This window comes from Manis javanica, chromosome 11 (genome assembly GCF_040802235.1).
Source record: "Manis javanica isolate MJ-LG chromosome 11, MJ_LKY, whole genome shotgun sequence".
In the NCBI taxonomy this organism is placed as follows: domain Eukaryota; kingdom Metazoa; phylum Chordata; class Mammalia; order Pholidota; family Manidae; genus Manis; species Manis javanica.
This window is the reverse complement of record NC_133166.1, coordinates 38,655,002-38,679,360: the sequence shown is the minus strand read 5'-3', so window position 1 is coordinate 38,679,360 and position 24,359 is coordinate 38,655,002. Positions and strand designations below refer to the sequence as shown.

The following is a 24,359-nucleotide window of genomic DNA, read 5'->3' as shown; positions in this document are numbered from 1 at the left end:
AACAGTTCCTGATATAAGAAAAGACAGAGAATGGTAAGTGCTGAGTTAAATAAGCCAAGCTTTCAAGGAGAGGTTGCATTTGTTTTGGAGAGCTTCATAAGTGAAGGAACTGGCTTATGAGAATTACCTTAAAGAAGAAAATTAGATACTTAGAGGTGCGGAAGCAGCGAAGAGTTACTAACATAACTTTCATAACCAAGGAGACTTCTTCCCATTTATCCAGTACAGCCTGCTTATTTTATGTATGCAGGTGTGAAAGCCAAAGGGAAAAAAAATCTCAGAAAAGAATAGGGCAGCCCTCCAGCATGGCTGACATTGATGTTCCATTAGATAGCTCCTGAACTTTCATTTAATATTTTTTATTTCCTTTATCCTATTAGGATTGTTTACAGGAATCTTGCTCTATTTGGATTATTAGCATCTTGAGGCAAATATGGATTCACAGTTTAGCTCCTACCTCAAGCACTTAGAAACAGTGCCTTAAATATAATAAATAGTAAATTTTTAAGGGGTACATAAAGAAAAAGGAACGTGAGAGTGTTGGAAAATGTTTGAAATACACTTAGTTCAAAAAGGGCTCTTTGAAAAAGATATGCTACACAGGGAAAATTGTTTAATAATGTACAAAGAACATAGTACTACTCAGTTAATATTTTACTTAAAAAAATTATGAACCATGAACATAGAGAATAACCATGAAGGGGTGAGCAAACTAAAAAGAAAGGAAGTTCTCTGAAATTAATATTTGTAAAGCCTAGAAGAATTTTATACCAGATTATTAAGAAATTCAGCAACACAATCACAGATTGTCTTGAAAAAGGTATGCAAATGGAAAGAACTCCAGAAGAAAGCAAAATTTATTTCAGTTTTCAAGAAGGTTCAGATTGACATTGTTTCCTTGCAACATGACAGTGTAGGTTACTAAAGAGATAGAAACAGAAGAGCTGTTCAGTAGCCTTCATGTATCCACTAGGAATGAAAGTGCTTAAGTGTTTAATTTTGCTTTCAAGCCAATTGATACATTACAGAGTATCATGATTACATTGAATCTTCAAGTCATATACAAAATGTTTTTGTTGGGGCAAGTTACAAAGTGTGAGCTGGTAGTACAAATAGAATTCATTCACACCACTGAAAAAGGATTACTGACTATGAACTCAAAATGCTTGCAGCAGGGCGTCTGGGCTGGCTCTTTTTAATCAGTCATTGTAATTAACTTCTAGAAGATACATTAATTGGAATTGCCAACTTCATAGATCTGACAGTTGTAGCTAAAACAGGATTAATGAAGATTTATTGCCCAACTAACAGATGGCTGTAATCATCCTGTTTTACTTTTCTTCTCAATTATAAGGGTAACATTGCCAAACTAGTGAGCATTCAGAGGAAAGTGATTAGATATGAAAATCATGTCCTGTGAAGAATCATTGAGGGAATTAAAAATATTTCACCTGAAGAAGAGAAGACTGAGGGGAGAATGTTAGAAGTTTTCAAATATTCAAGTGATCTTCCAGAATGCAAATTTAGGACCATTAGTTAAAAGTTATATTGAAGTTATGTTTAGTGTTCAATAGAAAAGATGACCATGTGTCAGGGATATTGTAAATGATATTTATAAAATAGCTTGATAGGGGATTGAAAGAGAATACTGTTAAGGAAAGTTTCTTCTGACTCTGATAGGAATACATGAATGACACAAACCATCCATACAGCAAGAAGGAAATTTTGAAAATTTTACTTAAAAAGGAGTATTTTCAGAGCAGATATTTGCAAAGGTTATCAATGAAATGCAGGTCAAATTAAATAGTATCATTTCCCTATGTGCTAGGAAATCAGAAGGTAAACATTCTGTCACAAAATATTTGTTGCTTCCAGTTCAAATACTATTTAACTGCCCTTAGAAATACTCTAGTTCCTTTCTGTTGCTTATGAAGGTGACCCTCAACTAACCAGGACAAAGCAGGTGTGTTTTGTTTTTGTTTTTTTTTATTTTGATATCATTAATGTACAATTACTTGAACAACATTATGGTTACTAGACTGGCCCCATTATCAAGTCCCCCCCCACATACCCCATTACAGTCACTGTCCATCAGCGTAGTAAGATCCTATAGAATCATTACTTGTCTTCTGTGTGTATACTGCCTTTCCCATGTCTCCCCCCCTCTACATTATGTGTGCTAATCATAATGCCCCATTTTCCCCCTTACCCTTCCCTTCCCACCCACCCTCCCTAGTCCCTTTCCCTTTGGTAACTGTTAGTCCATTCTTGGGTTCTGTGATTGAGCTGCTGTTTTGTTCCTTCAGATTTTCTTTGTACTTATATGCCACAGATAAGTGAAATCATTTGGTACTTGTCTTTCTCTGCCTGGCTTATTTCACTGAGCATAATACTCTCTAGATCCATCCATGTTGTTGCAAATGGTAGGATTTATTTTCTTCTTATGGCTGAATAATATTCCATTGTGTATATGTACAACATCTTCTTTATCCATTCATCTACTGATGGACACTTAGGTTGCTTCCATTTCTTGGCTATTGTAAATAGTGCTGCGATAAACATAGGGGTGCATATGTCTTTTTTCAAACTGGGCTCCTGCATTCCTAGGGTAAATTCCTAGGAGTGGAATTCCTGACTGAAGTGGTATTTCTATTTTGAGTTTTTTGAGGAACCTCCATACTGCTTTCCACATGGTTGAACTAGTTTACATTCCCACCAGCAGTGTAGGAGGGTTCCCCTTTCTCCACATCCTCGCCAACATTTGTTGTTGTTTGTCTTTTGGATGTTGGCCATCCTAACTGATGTGGGGTGATATCTCATTGTGGTTTTAATTTAAATCAGGAGTGTTTTAATAATTTACTCTAAGAATAAATCTGGTGTCATTAATGGACTTTCTATAAAACTTCACTTGAATAAACACCTACAGCTCTAAAACTGTAAAGTCAATTAACTAGTAAAAAAACAACATGTCAAACTTAACTTCCTGAAAGGGGTTCTTAAAGATACCATAGCACTGGTCATCTTAACATTTAATCTTTTTTTCTCTTTTCATTAGTGGTTACCCAGGCTGTCCTTACCCACCGGGTGGTCCATATCCTGCCACAACAAGTTCCCAGTACCCTTCCCAGCCTCCTGTGACCACTGTTGGTAAGTCCCATTCACAATTGTATTTCTCCACATAAGGAAAATCAGATTCTCCTGTTGTAAAAAGAGCAGCATTTCACTTCACATATTGAATGTTAGAATACTCTTCCTTCTTCGAGGAAGAACTTAATGGTCAGTGTCCTGTAATCTAAAACTTGAAATAAGTGATTTATTTTATTATCATATAAATGAGCCTTCTACCAAGGCAAAAAAATTAAATCTGACTGACTCATCACTTTTTCATGTGTGTCACATATTTTTACTGGTGAACCTTATATGTGTTGAAAAAAAAACTATTAGGTTTTCCTAACCTGGTTATATGTAAAAACAGATGAGCATCTCTAGAAGAAGAAAGCACCATAGGGTAATACAAGTGGGTCATTTAAGACAAATTATTATGAACCAGTAGTTCTTGCTTTTTTGTGCTCCTTATTCAACTCACCTGAAATACGGTTTTCTTCAACTGAGAAAAGTAAAGCGATATGAAAGTCTCTCTAGATTTCTGCCTTTCTATGTGTCTTATCTTCTATCACCCTTACCATTATATCTGCCTCCTCCCTGTCACCACAGATCAGTTATCTGTTGTTCCTCTGTCTACTACATCTTACCCTCTAACTTACTCAGGAGCATATCATTTCAGTTCTTCCTTCTCATCAGCAGTTTATTTTCTTTGACGGATTGCTTTGATCACACAAAAATGCCCTCAAATAACCTTTAAAAGTCCTTCTCTGAGTTCTACTTTCCTACCACTATCCATTTCTTCATTCCGGTTTGCAGCAAAACTCCCTGAAACAATTCCTTATACCCATTATCTTTAATCCCTTTTCAGTCCCCTCTATTTGGGATTTCCCTCGTACTGTCCCACCAAAACTGCTTCTGTCAAGGCCACCAATGACTTACGAAGTTAAATTCAGTGGCCAGTTACTATTCCCCATTTAGGTGGCCTGTCAGCAGCATCTGACACAGTTGGTTATTCTCTCCTTGATATGTTTTCCTCTCATTTTCCAGACCCCACACTCAGTGGCTTTCCTCATGCTCAGTCTCCTTTACAGGCCCCTCCTTTTCTCAGTGTTGGAGTGCCCACTGGCTTAGTTTTTGACATTCATACTCACTTTCCTGGTGATCTCCACCAGTCTCATAGGTTTAAATACCATCTCTATGGTCCAAATTTCTGTTTCCCACCTACACTCCTCTCCTGAATTCCAGGTTCTTATATCCAGCTGCCTTCTCAGTATCTCCATTTGCCCATTTTAGTAGGCATCTCAAACTCAAGACCAATTTTAAACTCTGAATTTTTCTACACAGTTTCTTCATCTCTACTGCTAACTACTCAGTAGTTAACTAACTACTGACTTTGATGTTGTCTTTGATTCCTTAACAGGAACCTGTTGTCTTCAAAATAGCTAGAATCTGATCAGATCCAGGGCCGGTCCAAGTTACCAATATTTCTCATCTAATTTACTTCAACAACCTCCTAAAAGGTTTCTCTGCGTCTATCCTTGCCCCCGATACCTCTCTGTTTTTAACACAGAAGCCAGAGTGATCCTACTAAAAAGTACATAAGTAATGTGACTGTTCTGCACATTTCCATATTTCACTGAGTTCAGTTCAGAGCTCTTGGGTGTAGAAGGCCCTATGTGATCCTGCTTTCCTCTCTGCATTACTTCTCTGACTTGATCTCCTATTACTTTTCTGTCTTAGGATTTATCCACTACTTGTTTCCTTTGATGGAACAATCACACCTATCCTGACAAATCAGCTACCACCACCTTCAACCCTCCCACACAAAAGCACCCTCCTAACAGCCAGAACAGTGCTTGCTGTATGGAAGTTTGTCAGTAAATAATTTTGCAGAGAACCTGAATGAATGTAGGATCTTGTGAAGCTTATTTTTCCATTGTATTTTCTGATAAATTGTAACTATCCTGAGATCTGATGTAAATACCTCCCCTAAAATTTTTTCTTTGTTGTTTTTGTCATTGACACATTCTAATTATTGAGGTTCTACTTGGCATGGTTTTGATTTATTAAAATGTTCTCATCCTTATATAATGTAGCTCTTTTTCTGTAATACAGTTTAAATCATTTGAGTTACCATAAGCACAGCACACTCAGTCTTTTTGAGCTCCCCATTTTTGTTCAGGCATCATCAGTAAAACAGGAATAGTGCTATTTGTCATTCTGTTGTTCACTGAGATGATAGTATAACCCCACTGATTTGTTAAGAACAGTTTCTAAAGGTCTATATATTAACACATTTCAATATAATAGGTACAAAGCATTTTACAGTTTAGAATAGATTCTTTCCATATATGCAAAAAACAGGAGGAAAATGGTATATTTAAAATCGAATCTTAATGTTTATATTTTTAGAACAGGTTATCTATCAGAGCAGTTATATATTGTATTATTTTTAAGAGTACTTTCTTAGGCTAGAAACAAGTTAACATTTTCTGATAATCTAGGATATCCTTTAATGTATATTGTTTTTCTCCCCTTCGTTGCTTGCCTACTTGATTTTTTTTTTCATTGTGTTTTGGTCGTACATTGTGCAAAACACTGTTGAACTTCAAAATTGTAATAAAGGAAAACAAACATAAAAGTATCATTTGAATGCCAGAACTAAATAAATAGTTGACATTTCCTCAGCATATTAATGGTCTGTTATCCTCTGAGGCCATGAGAAAGAATGAATGTGATCATTTATTCTTGTATTTTGTGGAACTTAATAGTTTTACTGTACAGGTTTTGATTTTATGGCATAAGCAAAAGCCAGTTTTAAAGGAACATTAATTATGTCTTTTTATTATTGGTGTGGATGCCTGTACAAGTGTTGGTTTTTAACCATCTCCAACAATACTGAAGTAAAAGAACCATTTTAAAATGAAATAGCAGAGATTGCATTCTTTATAGCAACCTCTCATGAGACAGTAGTGAAGAAGACTGAGTATGGATATAGATCTTGGGACTTAAAACATCTCTTTCTGACTCCGTTCAGTGTAGATGCTGAACAACAGTATTTTTTTAAAAAATCAGAGAATGTGTTTTGTCATCTAATTTTGTAGCTTTTTTGTTACCTGGGCAGACAGCTTCCTGTCTGACCTGTAGTAAAACCACCTTCATGAGATTGGAGCTCACTGAGAACATTGACTAAGCAGTGAAGGCAGCTGTTGAATAATGAAAAACCTGTTGATGGTGCTTTTCCATTGGGTCTGGGCAACTGTAGTGATATTTTAATACACTTGTATTGTTTAAGGGAAGGAAAAGTTGTGATCTTTAAATTCTTCCTCGAAGTCACTCTAAGGCCACGTGTATTTTTTGGATATCATCTTTGCAATTAATTGACCACCAAAAACGTTTTCTTATTGGATGATCTGTGGGAAAAGGTGTTGAACTTGGATAATCTTCCTTAGATATTCTGTCCAATGTAAGCATTATTTATCAATAAAGGTATCCAAAGGAAGGTAAATTTTTCTTGCTGAGGATAATAAAACTTAAATTTTAAAAAATTTAATAATTTAAATTTCTATTTCTTCCAGTTAAAGTAGAGACGGTTATTAAGAATAGAACATTTTTTTGTTAGAACTAGGCTTATAACTTTCACCAAGTTGGCGTTGTCAAAACTACAAGATTACTTGAACTCTGACTTTAAAGATTTAAAACTACTTAACCACCAGTAAGTTATAAATAATAAGTTTAGCAGGCAGCATAATTCTTGTTTATGTTCTCTTAGTAGCAGATTCCAGAAGAAAGCAGAAGCAGGTATGGATATGTAGTTATTCATATGTTTTCTGAGTTGAAAAACGGGCACTCAAGAAAAGCTTTCCTGGGCATTCCTACAGAGAATGCCAGACTCCATTAGAGTGGCATGATGTGAGGTCAGTTCATTCCCACTCGATTCATGCCCAGTGCCGTCTACCTGATGTGCTAATGGTACACCTGGGTGGTAACGATCTGGGAGTGGTGACATTACTGGATGTTGTAATCCAATTTAAGAAAGGTTTAAGATTTATCAAGCAGATGTTCAAGAATATTTCTCTAGTGTGGTCCAGTGTGGTGCCCAGAAAAATGTGATGTCACTCCGTGAACCTCCACATGTTATGAATATTTGTGTGAAGAAAGTCAGTGGACTAATTGGCTCCTTTATCAGTTTCATCAAAGGATGTACTATCAGCCATACTGTCCTTGTGCCAGGATCTCCAGGTTTATTTTCTCTCAGTGGACTCCTGTAATCAGAGAGTGGTTACAGATAGATGTCTTCAACATTGGTTTACATACTGTTTTGGAAACTTTGATACAAAGGTATCCAAAGGAAGGTAAATTTTTCTTGCTGAAGATAATAAAACTTAAATTTTAAAAAATTTAATAATTTAAATTTGAGGCGGGGAAATAACAAAATGAGGTGCTTGTGGCCTAGGACTTGACCCTGAATAGAGTCTGTTTGGACACTTGAGACCTGCAGCTAAGGTTCTTGTCCTTGAAACATGTACTCACTCACATCTTGAGTTCTTAGAATCAAATAACCTGTGAAGGGATAAATAGGCTTTGGGGATGGATAACATTAATTTTTCCTGTATTCAAGTGGAAATCCATTTCCAAATGGGAACGTTTGTTTCATGTTTATGAAGTAATACTCTTGATTTAAAAGATGCTGCTCTTTTTAGAGAAAGCCTCAACATTTTTATATACCACTCCTTTTGGTATTTCCAACACAAAGAGCTATATAAATCTTTAGTATTGGAAAACATTTTCCTTGACACACTTGCTGTGTATTTTTCTTCACAGCTTCTTTTTGAGACAGGAAAAGTTAATCTTGTCATTTGTTCCATATCCCATCTGGAGATTTTTATTCCTGTTCCTAACATAATACTACCCTACTTTGCAAGGGCTCATTTGGAATGTTTCTAGTAGAGTTGTTAGTAATGGCCAGTACAAGCTTTGGCTCTTACAGTGTTAGGTAGTCATGTCTGGTTCCTAATCAGCCCTATCAACTTTAGTGTCTCCCTCCCCTATGATATGAGCACATGTGTTGTATCTCACAGTCATGTTTCAGATTCTCTGGTAAACTCAAGAGTTTTTGTTTTGTAAACCTATCAAATGCTAGCATAAAACCATTAAGTGTATCATAATTTACTGGTCTTGCTACACAGTACTTCCTTTACATTATTGGCATAGGACTTTGATTTATATTTTATAGAGAGACAGGTTAGGGCCTAAGTCAAAAATAACTTCTTGACTATTTTAAAGTAAAACACAAAAAACACGGTCATTTAATTTTAGCCATAGTCATTCAGTGTGTACTAACCAAAACAATACTTTTGAAATGGATTTTGCATTTACAAAACAAAAGGAATTTCTACAAAAGCTCAAAAGTGTAGTAGCTCTTGAGGAATCTCTCAGTTGTCCAGACTCTACTGAAAAGTTAGTTAATGTCATACTAAATTTAATTCATCTGTATTTTGGTAGTCAGTAATGCAGGAACAAACCTTCCACATAGCAAATAAAATAAAATCTAATTGGTAATGTATACTGAAACTTAACACAAAGATCCTTTTTTCTATTACTGGAGGAACAAAGGAGAAACTTCTTTGTCTTTGACTATACGTATCTTAATTAAGCAGTTTCACGTATAAGATCCCCCAAAATGAGGAGCATGGGCACCATGTGAGACAGTAGGTGGTGTCTTCACCACAACACCTACCCCTGTCAAACAAGAGGAGGTTTAAAAGCTTGGAGGTCCCTTAATCCCAGTTTCAGCACAGTGTGAGAATTCTTTGGGAGGTGGTGTACATGGATAATGATAATTAATTTATAATTCTAAGTCCTAGACTTTCAACCTTTAACATACATACAGCATGATTTGGGGTTTGTTTTAGTTTAATAGTAACACTGAAGAATGTGTTCTGAGCCTCACTTTTAAAAAATTTACAAACCTTTTTTTTTTGTCATCTTTTGTGATAATCGTGGGTCAGAACCTATCAGGCAAAATACTTAGGAAAATATGTAAATATTCAATTGGTGGTGCTCCTCTTACCACATATACCCTGGCCTTAGGTATATGAATACCCTTATGTGAAATAAGTCTGGATAAAGAATTGTACTCTAGCAAGATCCAAAGCGGCACACCTACATGGTCTTTGTGGAATGGTGTTTAGTGTAATATATTTCATGTAATTTTGTCTAAAATAACCAAAAGGTACAGCCTTAATTATTGGGTTATCATATGGTATGAATCACCAAACAGGAGACAATCTGGCCTCCATTCTTTACTAGAAAGTTATGCATAGTAAGCCCTAGAATTAGTGACAATACCTACTGCAGAATTTTTCTTGAAAAATCTTCCTAAGTACTATTTATCTCAACCTCAGAGTCTAATAATGTCGTTTTAAGATTATGTTCCTAAATGCAATCGTAAGGATCCAAAACCATAAGTTTGGAAGGACATTATCAACAGACACTTGAGAAACTGGTTTTGCCTTTGTTAATTCCTTGTTTTTAAATGTTGGAGTAGAAAACCTGGTAAATGCTGCAGCTGAATGATTTCATTTCCGTGTTTTCCATATTTAGTAATTAGATAAAGAGATAAGAGAAACTGAAGAAAAATAAGAAAGCTTCCTATTGAGTAACATCCTTTGGGGATAGAAGCAAGTCAACATGACAAGATATTTTTTATTGTCTTGTCCAGTGCTGTTCTTCCCTCTCTGGCCATTCTGAATTAATGAGTTGGGCTTACAGAAACTGTCCTTCCAGGATGTGGCAGCCTGGGCAGCCCACTCATGTGTGTGTACTAGTGTGCACTTGCACGCGTGTGGGCTTGGGTGCCTCTTCCCCACAGTCTTTCACAGACTTCCTTTGGGAAGCCTGCAGGGTAGGTAGTGTTTTCTTCCAATCCTGACCAGTCAGGAACTCATAAATGCAGATTTAAATAATGAGGGCTTGCTGGGCTAAACATTAAAGCCTTTTTCTACCACAGAAATCCAAAACAGTAATCATAACTTTTGAAAACGTAAAAAGAAGCCTTTATGTAATTTAACAATTTTTAATTGATTTTTCAAAACCAACAAATGAGAGGTAGAAAAGCTGATTCCTTTGGGTTCCTGTGGTCCTTCCAATAGGATACCTCTAACATTGTGATTCAGAAATTATTCTCTTTCGTGAAATAATTTTAAGGAATGACCTTGGTTCTGACCCATTTTTTTTTTAAAGAGTAGAATTTTAGTGTTCTTCACATTAATTGATCTTTGTGCTTAATGCCAGTCAGTGGCATCTCTCATCTTTTATGGTAATAGTTAAATGATTTTGTAGTTCCATTTCTCTTTTGAAATAGTTACTGCTTCAGTATCCTGTTTTAATGAGGTCCATATGTACTTATCCCCTCTTTTGAAAACTTGAATTTTAAAAATATTAACTAAATCATTCTTTGTTGGTGTGTATTTACAAGAAGTGTCTCTGCCCTTCAGGTCTTCTTGAAGACCAATTGTCAGGTAATTGCTGTCTTTACATTTTTTACTATGGATTTTGAGAGCTTAAATAAAGAGCTTTGATAGTGTTTAAAAAAATGAGGTCCCCTGGTTTCTTTGGTCTAAAATTTCCATAGCCTGCACAGTGCATCGTAGTAGAATTGGAAGATTATGTATTCATAGACCACAAATAAAAGCCTCTTGTAAGCAGCTTAAATGAATCTGCCAGGTTTGCTTAATACAAGAGCATGAATCAGTATGCCTTTGCTCAAAGAATTATTTGAAATGTTCCTCCTACCTTAGAGAATGACTTATTTTTTTTTTTTTTGTTATTATAAAAGAAAGTAACATGGGCTTGATCCAGTTTCTGTGTAGATAGTCAGTAAGCTACTATTTGGGGTTTCTTAGGCTCCATAATTTGCTCAGTAGCACGAATGCCAAACCAAATACCTATGAGACTCTGAGCAAGTAACATTCAGAAATAAACTTCTGGGCAGGCAATTCACGTTTGCTGGTTAGAAGTGAGGTCAGAAGGTTACTGTTTAGTCAGAGAAAGACAAATACCATAGGACTTCTCTTACATGTGGAATCTAAAAAAATTAACAAAAATAGATGGACAGATTGGTGATTGCCAGAGGCAGGGGGTGGGGGAGGTAGAAGAAATGAGTGAACTGTTTTTGGTTTTGTGCTGTTTTACATAAGTTGTTTTGGGAATACTGTGGATTCTTTAATATAAATGAGCTCATTTTTGAGTTATAGGAAGAGGTGATCATCAGCAAGTACTGTTAGGAAATAAATAAAACTGATGATCTTAAGTGTTTAAAGATGGTCTTAAATCAGGTAGTCTGTTCTAGGGCACTTTGAAGATACTGGCCTAAATTACTCATTGAATTATCAGATCCATTGGGTAGAGAGTATTGGTTTCCTAATGGTAGAAAAATGATGTCTTATTTCCTATGGATTAAGTTTAGTGATCAGATCCTACCTAACATTTAAATGAGGTTTTGCTTGGTTAGGATTGTTTCTCACAATCTTCTTAACCTTTTCAACTGCTTCTAATCTAGAATTGTAAAAGGGCACTGAAGAAATCTGATTCTGCACTGGTAAAGGTCAGTGTAAGTGGACATCAGTTTGCAGCAAACTCTTCTTAATCCAAGACTCATTATAGCAGGTATAAAAAGATTAAAATTTCCTTTAAAACATTTGAGGGAAAAAAACCTTTTGTTTGAAAAGTGATCAGGAAGATGACAATCTTCTACTAAATCATTTTCTTATTTGTTTTTAAAAATATTTCCTTAAGGTGTCACAGTTCATCAAATCTTTAATTTTAATCTGGATTTTTCTTGTTTGGTGTTCTTATTTCAGATCTTAATTACAATTTTTTTTTGAAAGTAGATAGATTTAAAATGTTTAAATATGCTGTATAGTAAGGTCTATGGGTGATAGAGGAAAGGACGAAGTTTAATCTTGCCATTTCTACCTCCTCTGGTGAACTGTGAGCTTTATAGAAAGCCGGGCAACTACTGCCCAGCTTGGTTCCCATTCTGTGTGTTAATGGCTGTAGCTGGAGACTTAATTGGAATGATTTAATCGACTTTATATGATAGTATTTGGTTCCATGAATTTTATAATAGCAACAGGATATAAATTCCAGAATTTAGATACATGTTTTTAAAAATAGGTATTTGAAAATTAAGCATAAGTATAATTTACCCATTTTAATGTGATAATTTTACAAAGTTTGTTGATGTGTTGTATGTGAAAAATACAGGCAAGTTATAAAAAGACCCTAAGCCTTTATTATTTTATTAGGTAACTTGTACATGGATTAATGGAACACTTTAACTGTTACATATGATTGACTACACATTTAAATGGCTAGCCATATTCCTATCATTTGGGTACCCAATTGCTGGGAGGGTTGTCCTATCTCCCAGGAACCATAATAAAATTTCATGTAGCATATAGGGCCGGATGGATTCACGACTGAATTTTATCAGACATACAGAGAAGACATAATACTTATTCTCCTTAAAGTTTTCCAAAAAATAGAAGAGGAGGGAATACTTCCAAACTCATTCTATGAAGCCAGCATCACTATAATACCAAAACCAGGCAAAGACCCCACAAAAAAAGAAAATTGCAGACCAATATCCCTGATGAACATAGATGCAAAAATACTCAACAAAATATTAGCAAACCAAATTCAAAAATACATCAAGAGGGAATTAGGCATGGGGTTGATTAATGATTGTGCATTGAGTCCCCTATACAGAATTTTATTGTTGTTAACAACCATATGATCAATAAATATAAGAGATGCCCTCTCAAAAAAAAAAATACATCAAGAGGATCATACATCATGAACAAGCGGGATTCATCTCAGGGATGCAAGGATGGTACAACATTCAAAAGTCCATCAACATCATCCACCACATCAACAAAAAGAAGGACAAAAACCACATGATCATCTCCATAGATGCTGAAAAAGCATTCGACAAAATTCAACATCCATTCATGATAAAAACTCTCAACTAAATGGGTATAGAGGGCAAGTACCTCAACATAATAAAGGCCATATATGACAAAACAACAGCCACCATCATACTTAAAATAAGCGAGAAGCTGAAAGCTTTTCCTCTAAGTTGGGGAACAAGACAAGGATGCCCACTCTCCTCACTGTTATTTAACATAGTTAATATAGGACCATTGGAGGTTCTAGCCATGGCAATCAAACAAAACAAAGAAATACAAGGCATCCAGATTGGTAAAGAAGAAGTCAAACTGTCACTATTTGCGGATGACATGATATTGTACATAAAAAGCCCTAAAAACTCTACTCCAAAACTAGTAGAACTAATATTTTAAGTCAGCAAAGTTGCAGGATACAAAATTAATACACAGAAATCTGTTGCTTTCCTATACACTAACGATGAGCTAGCAGAAAGAGAAATCAGGAAAAAAATTCCATTCACAATTGAATCAAAAAGAATAAAATACCTAGGAATAAACCTAACCAAGAAAATGAAAAATCTATAACCTGAAAACTATAAGACACTCTTAAGAGAAATTTAAAAGGGCACTAACAAATGGAAACTCATCCCATGCTCTTGGGTAGGAAGAATTAATATTGTCAAAATGGCCATCCTGCCTAAAGCAATCTACAGATTCAGTGCAATTCCTATCAAAATACAAACAGCATTCTTCAAAGAACTAGAACAAATTGTTCTAAAATTCATATGGAACCACCAAAGACCACGAATAGCCAAAGCAATCCTGAGAAGGAAAAATAAAGCAGGGGGGATCTCAATTCCCAATTTTAAGCTCTATTACAAAGCCACAGTAATCAAGACAGTTTGGTACTGGCACAAGAACAGACCCACAGACCACTGGAACAGAAGAGAGAGTCCAGATATAATTGACCCAGACATATATGGTCAATTAATAGATGATAAAGGAAACATGGACATACAATGGGGAAATGACAGCCTCTTCAACAGCTGGTGTTGGCAAAACTGGACAGCTACATGTAGGAGAATGAAACTGGATCATTGTCAAACCCCATATCAAAAGTAAATTCAGAATGGATCAAAGACCTGAATGTAAGTCATGAAGCCATAAAACTCTTAGAAAAAAACTTAGGCAAAAATCTCTTGGACATAAACATGAGCGACCTCTTTATCAACATATCTCCCTGGGCATGGGAAACAGTAGCAAAAGTGAACAAGTGGGACTACATCAAAGTTCTGTACAGCAAAGGACACCTCCAATAGAACAAAAAAGCATTCTACAGTATGGGAGAATATATTCATAAATGACAAATCCAATAAAGGGTTGACATCCAAATATATAAAGAGTTCATGCACCTCAACAAACAAAAAGCAAATAAGCCAATTAAAAAATGGGCAGAGGAGATGAACAGACAGTTCTCCAAAGAAGAAATTCATATGGCCAACAGACACATGAAAAGATGCTCCACATCGCTAATCATCAGAGAAATGCAAATTAAAACCACAGTGATAAATCACCAGACACCAGTAAGGATCGCCACCATCCAAAAGACAAACAACACAAATGTTGGTGAGGAGGTTGTGGAGAAAGGGGAACCCTCCTTCACTGCTGGTGGGAATGTAAACTAACTTAACCATTGTGGAAAGCAGTATATGGAGGTTCCTTAAAAAACTAAAAATAGAAATACCAGTTGACCCAGGAATTCCACTCCTAGGAATTTACCCTAAGAATGCAGCAGCCCGGTTTGAAAAAGGCATATGCACCCCTGTGTTTATCACAGCACTATTTACAATAGCCAAGAAACGGAAACAACCTAAGTGTCCAGCAGTAGATGAATGGATAAAGAAGAGGTGGTACATATACACAATGGAATATTATTCATCCATAAGAAGAAAACAAATCCTACCATTTGCAACAACATGGATGGATCTAGAGGGTATTATGCTCAGTGAAATAAGCCAGGCTGAGAAAGACAAGTACCAATGATTTCATTCCTCTGTGGAGTATAAAGAACAAAGAAAAACTGAAGGAACAAAACAGCGGCAGAATCACAGAACCCAAGAATGGACTAACAGTTACCAAAGAAAAAGGGACTGGGGAGGATGGGTGGTAAGGGAGGGGGGCCTTACTATTAGCAGACATAATGTAGTGGGGGGGACACAGGGAGGGCTGTACAACACAGAGAAGACAAGTAGTGACTCTATAGCATCCTCTACTACGCTGATGGACAGTGACTGTAATGGAGTATGTGGGAGGGACTTGATAATGAGGAGAGTCTAGTAAACAATGTTCCTCATGTAATTGTAGATTAATGATACCAAAAAAATTCTTTTTCATGTAGGATATAAAAAGGTAAGTTGTTTTATACTCAAGTTTTAAAATTGCTGTTGTTAATGCATTCTTATCACAAAATGGACTTAATGAGATACCATATTCACTAGTAAATCATAAATCACCGTTTGGGCACAAACTCTAACTCATAAAAATTAGCTTTTCTTGTGTCTTTTTAGGACTTAAACTAGTATAGTATAAGAAAAAGAGATTTTGATTTTCCCTAAATTCTGTCCAAATGAAAGCTGCGTCTTTAAGTCATATTGAATCATGAAGGGTTCTCATGAAATAAAGTTAAGTCGCTGATATGTTTTATTATATTATTATGTTTAGCAAGTGAGAAAAATTGTTACCTTTTCACACATTCTTATTTAAGGTAGACTGACTTATTCTGCAAATTGTTATGAGCAGCAAAATTCTTAATTAGGTAAGAAAATGACCTCACTTAAGGATCTGTAAAGTTTGAGATGTCTATCATAAGAGTACTCTCACTTCCAACACCAGTTGCAAGTGTGGGGGTCCCCAAGACCACCCTCAGGTTTGATTAATTGTCTAGAACTTACTGAAAGCTGGTGTATTCACAGTTAACAGTTTATTACAACAGAAAGATACAGATTAAAATCGCTAAGGGAAGAGATGCAAGGGGCAGTCCAGAAAGTTTGAAGCATAATGTTCCTAGTTGTCCTTTCCCAGTGAAGTCATTATACAAACTATTGCCAGCCAAGCAAGCTTTCCCAAGCCCTGATGTACAGAATCTGCTGGGGCTCGGTCATATAGAGTGAGACTACCCATGTGGCTGACCTTGAATCTACCACCAGAGGTTGAGCCCAAGGCCCCAAGTAAGCAGACAGACTTACCAGGCAGGGTGTCCCAAGGGCTTAGAGATCACGCCCAGGAGCCAAGGGCAAAGGCCAGACCTCTCTTTGGGTAAGGTAAATTCTCTGCTACACAGGACCAAACTATGAAATAGTTTGTTTTGTTGAACTTTAAAAAATACCCTAGAGAACAAAAGAAAAGGTGTTTTTTGAAAAGATGAGGATCTGCCAAAAACTTCCTGCCTGATACTATAATTTCAGGATGAGAAGGGTAACATTAGGGCACTGGGAATGAAGGCATGTGCTTACCTAAACATGGGTTAGGTCACCACTCATGTCACAAAGCAAGAATTGTGCAGGATTCCTATACTTGGAGTTTTGGGGGCTTTTTCTTTTGTCTGTTTGTTTTTCGCAATAGGGATTAGGTTGGAAACTTAACTTCGGTTTATATATCAAAAGGGGTAGGTTGTTATAGAAATAATCCAGTGTTTATTCCCCCATGTTAAGTTGTTCCTCAGATTTAACTGCAGTTTGCTCTTTCTAATCTTTTGAATTTGTTCTGAGAAACTAAAATTATAAATCAGTTTTCTGGCAAATTAAAGCAGGTCAAAGAGATTGAATTATGGTAGTGGTAATATTTCCTGGTAAAAATGTTGTTGTCCCATTGGAGACAGGAACAGTATCTTTAAAGAATTTGACTCCTGAAGGACTTAGCACTAAATTGTGGTAGCTGCTCAGGCCGAATTGTTGGAGTAAATGGAAGCAATGATAGTGCTGAAATCTGTAAGGTTAAAATATTTCATTGTATTATTCCCTTTCAGCACCCTTTCCAGCAAACACTCCTGCAAGGCAATAAAGCTTTAGCAGTTGAGTCTTCCAATTGTCAGGTAGGAGAAGTACAGTTAGATCTTTCATTTGGTTACTACTGCCTTACCATTTATTATGCAGCTCATATTTGTCAGTAAGAGAGGAAGGTCTCAAAAGAGCACATCCTAAGGACTTCTAACCATCTGGGGCCCTGAGGCTGCTTTTCTTCAGGATTCCTAGGAAATAACTAATTCGGTTGGTTTCAGGAAGTCATTCAGCAATAATTTGCCACTCCTATGTTTAGTGTTTAGGCTGCATAATAAGGATTATGCAGTCTCTCTCTGCCTTCTGAAAAATAGGTTTTAAACTGATAGAGTAAGACCTGCTAAGAAATCAGATTCTATTTGTTGTGCTGGTATTTTGGAAATTAATTATGGTTAATAGAGAAAAGATCATTAGTGGAGATTAGCCTTAACTGTGTTTAATGTATAAGGTGGAATCTGGTATTCCAAAGCTTAAATTCATCTTTTAAGTTTAGAATGGTTTAGACAGAGTTCATTAATGGAAGAAATAAAACTGGCTGTGGAAAAAGGCAGGACCATCTAGCAGGTAGGTAGAGAGCACCAGGGCATCTGCAAGGCCTTCAGGAAGTTTGCCTTTCATAAGTGGTGATTAGCATAATTTAAGTATTGTAGCAAATGTAGATAATAATTTCAGGAATGAGATTGGGATGTGATGACAAGGCCAGCAAGTAGGAGTTGACAGCATCAGAATACCTGGCAGAAAAACAAGGTCATGGATGGATTATAGCAATGCTTCTAAACCTTTTCTTCATCATTGTCCCTCTCAGGAGCCTTTTTAGACATTTTTTTTTCCTTAATCATCCACCCTATGAACTATTAATACTATAGTTTATACTGTATGTATGTGTATCTCCACTTTATACAGAAAAAAGAGCAAGATTTTTTCACCTCCTGAGAAGGTTTCATCCCCTTAGAGGAGTGGTATCACCCTCTCTGAGCATGTGCATGGATCAGAGTGGTGTAGGGTGAGACTGGACTTTAACTCAGAGGAGAAAAGAACTAGAGAGAATAGAATTTCAAAGATGACCCAAGGTTTGGGGCTAGGAAGAGAAGTGAATAAATGGACCATTCTTTAGCCAAAAGCAGAGCTTAATCAGAGACCTAGCACAAAAGCAGAGTAGGAAAAGCAGTCATTGTGCTTAGACTAATTAGAACAAGGGAGGAGGGTAGATGAAGTTAAAAAGCATCTGGTCCTTTGAAAGGATGTGGAGGAAAGTTAGTTGTCTTGATGAGAAAGGAGGTTAGTACTTCTGAACAGTGAGTCGTCGAGCTATAATTAAAGGGGCTAGGATTCTTATTCCACGGGAGAGTGGGAGAAAAGGGAAGGAAAGACTTCCATCTGATGGTTTTGATCTTTGAAGATGTCCTGAGGATCTCTGCCTTTGTGGGAAGATAGCAAAATAGGACTGAGGGCTTCAAGAAAGGATCAGAAGGATTGAGGATTTTGGTCAGGTTATGGCAGGCAACACCTTTAGAGTTGTAAGTGATCTGACAGAATGTGAGAGGCTGTGTCGGTGGGCCGCCTGTGTAGAAGACTGGGCAGGGAGTTGGAGCTGAGGGAAGATGCTCACTGGGAGCAGGACTGGTAGAGAGGTCGAAGGTGTGAGAAGGAATGAGTTGGAGGTATGAAATGGTGAGTTTGGGAGGTTGCTAGAGTTATCCTGGTATCTAAGGGGACGATGTGAATAAAGAAGTTGTCGGAGAGGAAAATTGTAAGAACAGTTAGAGGAATGAGCCCAGCAGCAGTGCAGTACCTGATAAGTTGAGAACTTTTTGGAAAAGTTAGGTATTAATAGGCCAGAGATGTGAAAAACAAGACCTAAGCTTTCAAAGGGGAAATAGGGTGCCCTTTAGCTTTACAACTCTGAATTCCAAAGCACAAGTTGTTTAACAGTTAATACTTTTACTTCTCAAAAATATGGAATAAGCTGAAATACTTTTGTAAAATCAAGAACAAATTCTACAAAGTATATACCGTATGGATTTGTGTGTTAATGATCAATAGAAAGTATTAATTGCCTCTGTGTGAACCCTAGGAGGTGGATATTCTTTGGGCTTTACTCAGCAGAGGTTTCTAGCAAGTAGTGGTGAGCACTGAGGGGCTGGTACTGGGTTCTTCCTTTCACTGTGTAGAACAGGCAGTATCCTTAGGACAGACGGACAGACAGACAAGGCCAGACCTCAGGGAAACCTGGCCCCGGGGGATGCAGTCTGTATTCATTTTCACTTGCAAGAAGAAAATCCAAGTCAGAAAAAAACAGTTGTATGGCAGTGGAAACGAGAAAGGGGGGAAAAAAGAACTCTAGACTTAGACTCTTCCTTTGAAACCTGCAAAGTCAGAGAATGCCAAATTCTCCTGATGTCATTTACAAAAGCCCAGAAAAACAGGGTAATCTGGGGAATGAACAATTTTTCTGGAACAAGACAGCTTTGCTAAGTGAGGAACAGAAAAGCAGAGTGACCACACCAAGCGTATGGATTGGCAACATTTCTGATCAGATGGGACACAGAGGAGCATGTGTGGGGCTGGCTGCAGTGTAGTTTGACAGTGCAGTTTCTCTTTAGTACAGTGTACCTGGTACCAGGATCAGGCCTGAAATGGGTGGTAGTACATGTAGTGAGAGTCTGGGTATACTTTTGCAAACAGACTAAAGGGTATTTTTGTTTTGTTCTCCCTGATGAGCATACCTCGGTATCAAGGTGGTAAAAGTTTTCAGCTCAAAGTGAAAGTGATTCTTTCTGTTCATAATCATTCTTTGTTCACTGTAGGTAATAAAGGGTAATATATACTTAAAATTTCCCACATGGTATTCCATCATCAAATACAATTGAAAATCAAAATCCTATTTCTGTATTTGGTAATTTAGGACCCTAACTGAAGAACATCAATAATGATAAAGAATATCCACACTTACGTTAAAGTGGGGGTGGGGGGCCTTCTGAAAAAAACACGGAGGAATAAGTTTATTTGTTTATTTGACCTGAAATGTGCAAGGCAATTATGTAGGACACTGATTTAGGGAGGGACACTTGGAAGAGCATTGTAAAGAGTCTGACGATAAACAAGTTTATCACCTGTTTAACTTTTTGGGTGTCATTCTTTTTTGCTCATCTGTTCTGTTCTGCTCTTGCAGTAAAGAGTAAAGGCGTGAAGGCCCTGCAGAGGGAAGCCTTATTATCCTGTACATTAGGTTAGGGAAACTGCCAGTTCCCAGTCCTCTTACTGGCCTCTACAGTGGGTTCCTACCTCCTTCACTTTAGCAGTGAAGCCTGAAAATGGATCTGACCTGAATCAAATGTTTTTCCTTGGTATAAATTTGTCCTATTTGTTGGAGACTTCAGACTAATTGTAATCTGTAGGGACACAGCCTCTGCCTCATTGAGAACATAGTTGTTTGGGCCGTAAGTAGAGAAAGCAGATAAATATGAATAGTAGTTTTTTGCCGGGAAAGTATTTCTGAATCAACTCATTTTAATGTTATTTTTTCTGAAATTGTAACATTTAACATATAATTTTTCTTTCTTCTCACTTCTAAAGTGGCAACTCCTATTTTGTCCTGTTTTCAGAAGTTCCCGTGAAAGGAATAGAAAGAGCTTGGGAAACAAACACATCTTCTTTGCCTTTCTCCCTCGCAGGTCCCAGCAGGGATGGCACAATCAGCGAGGACACCATCCGGGCCTCTCTCATCTCAGCCGTCAGTGACAAACTGAGGTGGCGGATGAAGGAGGAAATGGATCGTGCCCAGGCCGAGCTGAACGCCTTGAAACGAACAGAGGAAGACCTGAAAAAAGGCCACCAGAAACTGGAAGAGATGGTTACCCGTTTAGATCAAGAAGTAGTAAGTAACTCACTGAAGAGCTGCAATTTTTAGATACAGACCTTGGTCACTATTGTGGGCATAGTAAGAATTCAGAAAATTACACATGTAGTTAAGCATTTGAATATAGCTTCTCTCTAGCTTTGTAAAAACTGAACCTGTGTCTGGAAGTCAGTCTTAGACTGGGAGAAGGTGGACTGTGCCGTTCTGCCTGCACATTCACCCAGAGGAGGACTGTTTGGGTGCTTGTTGCTGCCAGACAGATATAAGAAAATAAAAATTTTAGAGAGTTCTAAGCCCTGATAAAGATCTGTAGACTTAAGGGTTAATTCTTAAAATTTTGTTTCCAGATGTTGTTTGCACTGTATTTAAAGAACCTTCACTGAGTCCTTCTAATTTAACAATCCGTAGTATATGCAACCTTTAGCTCTCAATAAGCATTCCCGTATTTTTATGAGACTGCTGTGTCGTGAAGAGTCCGTGTAAGTCAGCTGTGCCTTTTTTGTGTAATGATACAGAATCACTAGCATAATTTGAGTGCCAGCTTCACTCTCCACTTTCATTTCCATAAAGGAGAATTTATTGCAATAAATGTGTATTTTTGATGAAAGGAGGGTAGGTATTGGATGTTTGAGGGCTTTGGGGAAAGTGACTTGTTTGTACAGATTAGTCTTACAAAATGGTTCTAGAGTGTAAAGTGAGCTTCACAGTAGCCAGCTATTTTCAGAAGTTCAGGACAGTGATACCAGTATAATTCAGAGCCTGCAGCCACTATCTGCAATGTCTTGTGACTAAAGTCCAAGTGTTTGGGGTCCTGTGTGTTGAATCCCTTGTTTAGGCTGAGGAAAGTTATTCCTCTGTGGCAGATGTCCACTTATTAGGAAGAAAAACCTCTTTCAAGATTTTCATGTAAGAAACCTTCTGGAAAACATCTAATGGTGTAGTTTACAATATCATTTGTCAATGATCAGGGACAAACGTCACTGAAAGCCACTGAAAGTGCTCAGCTCACAGTATTTCCAACATTATCCTGTTTCATTCAGCATATTAGATCACATCTTTACCTTTGACCAATGTGTTATTTGAAACATTAATCTTATCCCTGAGTTGTTTAAACATTGCTTTTTTATTAGCAAGTCTGTGTCTGAAGTTGAGAGGTAGATGTCTGACAAGCAGATAATTATGTACCATGAGTGTAAAGTCATCACGCTTGGACTGTTCTGTTTTCAGGCTGAGGTTGATAAAAACATAGAACTTTTGAGAAAGAAGGATGAAGAACTCAGTTCTGCTCTGGAGAAAATGGAAAATCAATCTGAAAACAATGATATTGATGAAGTTATCATTCCCACAGCCCCACTATACAAACAGATCCTAAATCTGTATGCAGAGGAAAATGCTATTGAAGACACTATATTTTACCTGGGAGAAGCCTTGAGGCGGGGAGTAATAGACCTGGATGTCTTCCTGAAGGTATGTATTCCTCGCTCTGCTTTCCAGGACTTTGGAACTTGTATTTTTAGAGTCATTGACCTTGAAAACCACAAACCATGGGTGTTTCTCTGAGGGCAGATTAGGATTTCCTCTCTCCCCAAAAGAGCAAGTGAGATACCTGGCTGTGAGCAGGGTCTTCTCACCTACAGTGGGCTGAGAATCTGTCTGACTAGGGGAAGAAAAGTGGGCTAGTGGCTGCAGTTTCCAGCCTTGCTAAGCAGCATCCAGCCGAATGAATTCTGCCTTCCTGCTGTGCCTGAGTGGGTCAGGAGGTACAATCAGATTTTGGTTGGTTCTTTCAGGTTATACCATCTGAAGTGAAATAATGATTCCACCCATGTTTGTTTTGTTATTTTCCTGTTAATTTTCTTAGAGTTGCATAATTTTAGGCCTGTTTTCCCAAATCAGTCAGCCCTGCAAAGTCCTGGGTTGCCCTGCTGCTTCTGAGTGTAGGTTGCTTCAGGCTTACTGCTATAAAACAGACATGAAGATGCAGTAAGCCATTTTGGCTACTGTTCTCTGCTGGGTCATAAAGAGCATGGTTTTAGCAGTAACAGCCACTCTTTTGGAGATTTGATCCAGGTCCTTCGTTGTACATGTGAGGCTGGTTGGGTTACTTGCAGATTTTGTCTATCTCACTGAGTGGCCAAACTGCCCCTGGGCCTGGTGCAGGCACATGATTAGCTGGATATAGAGACCTGAGAGAAGACTCCCTTTCTATACACTCTCCCCTGCTTGGGTGGCATAGCTTAGGGAACGAGGTACATGGAGAAACGAGAGAGGTATGCTATTTGCCAGGCACTAGACGAAAGCTGGCTTGTGCTGCTCGTTCCTGCTCTTCTAGCCAAGTGGGAACAATCATAGTTACCAAAGTTTTGTAACTTTTGTTAGGATCACAGTACAAGTTTCTCTGGCACCTTGGTTTTCTCAAGGTGTAGCTCAGATTCCTAAGCCAGGTCCTGCCTTGTGGTACTTTCCTGTGCAAATAGCCCTTAGAGTCTCAGAAACTACTTGCCTTAACACAGTCTGCCAGCACCAATCTAGTGGAGTTTAAAGGCCATATGTAGTGAAGTACTGGTTTCCAAAGAAGGTTGTGATATAACAAGTTTAGTGTTCTTACATCCCATCTAGGTTACAAACTGTGATACTTCGTGCCTAGATCAAAGCCATTCTAAACTGTTGAAACTTTTCTCCTTTCCAGCATGTACGGCTTCTGTCCCGTAAACAGTTCCAGCTGAGGGCACTAATGCAAAAAGCAAGAAAGACTGCCGGTCTCAGTGACCTCTACTGACCTCTCTGATACCAGCTGGAGATTGAGCTCTTCATAAGCATTCTTTTCTTCTCTTCCTTTCTCTTATCAGTAGGTGCCCAAAATAAGTTATTGCAGTTTACCATTCAAGTGTAAAATATTTTGAATCAATAATATATTTTCTGTTTTCTTTTGGTAAAGACTGGCTTTTATTAATGCACTTTCTATCCTCTGTAAACTCTTTTTGTGCTGAATGTTGGAACTGACTATGCTGAATAAAATTTGTTGCATAACTTTTCTCATTGAACATCTTTAGGAAAAATCCATGAAACTTTAAGAAGCCCAGTTTTTAATTTAGTGAAGTATAATATCCACTGTAAGTTGATGTTTAGCATATTTATTATATAGTATAGCAGTATAAAGTGAATTCTATTTAATATGGAATATACCATATAGAAATTTAAATTTTGAAATATTTGAAATTGATGGAATTTTTCTTTGAAAGGTACTGGGTGGTACCTGCCTACCAATCCCTGCCTAGATTTGTTTCCTTTTTTGGCCTAACTGAACTATAACTGCATCAAGAAGAAAGGCTTTACCTGTATTAGGTCAGTGATACCATTCTGTCCTTCATTGATTCCATAGGGCCT

The 24,359-nt window shown here is 37.4% G+C and overlaps 1 protein-coding gene across 1 annotated transcript in view; it reads left to right on the top strand.

Moving 5' to 3' along the window:
- TSG101 (tumor susceptibility 101) overlaps positions 1–24,007 on the top strand; it is a 59,873-nt gene extending 35,866 nt beyond the window's left edge. The window contains exons 7-10 of the mRNA XM_037026935.2: positions 3,056–3,147; positions 20,788–20,990; positions 22,200–22,439; positions 23,662–24,007. Coding sequence (XP_036882830.1) covers positions 3,056–3,147; positions 20,788–20,990; positions 22,200–22,439; positions 23,662–23,751 — 625 coding nt within the window. The 3' untranslated portion in view covers positions 23,752–24,007. The remainder of the gene's footprint in view (positions 1–3,055; positions 3,148–20,787; positions 20,991–22,199; positions 22,440–23,661) is intronic.
- The last annotated feature ends 352 nt before the right edge of the window (positions 24,008–24,359 follow it).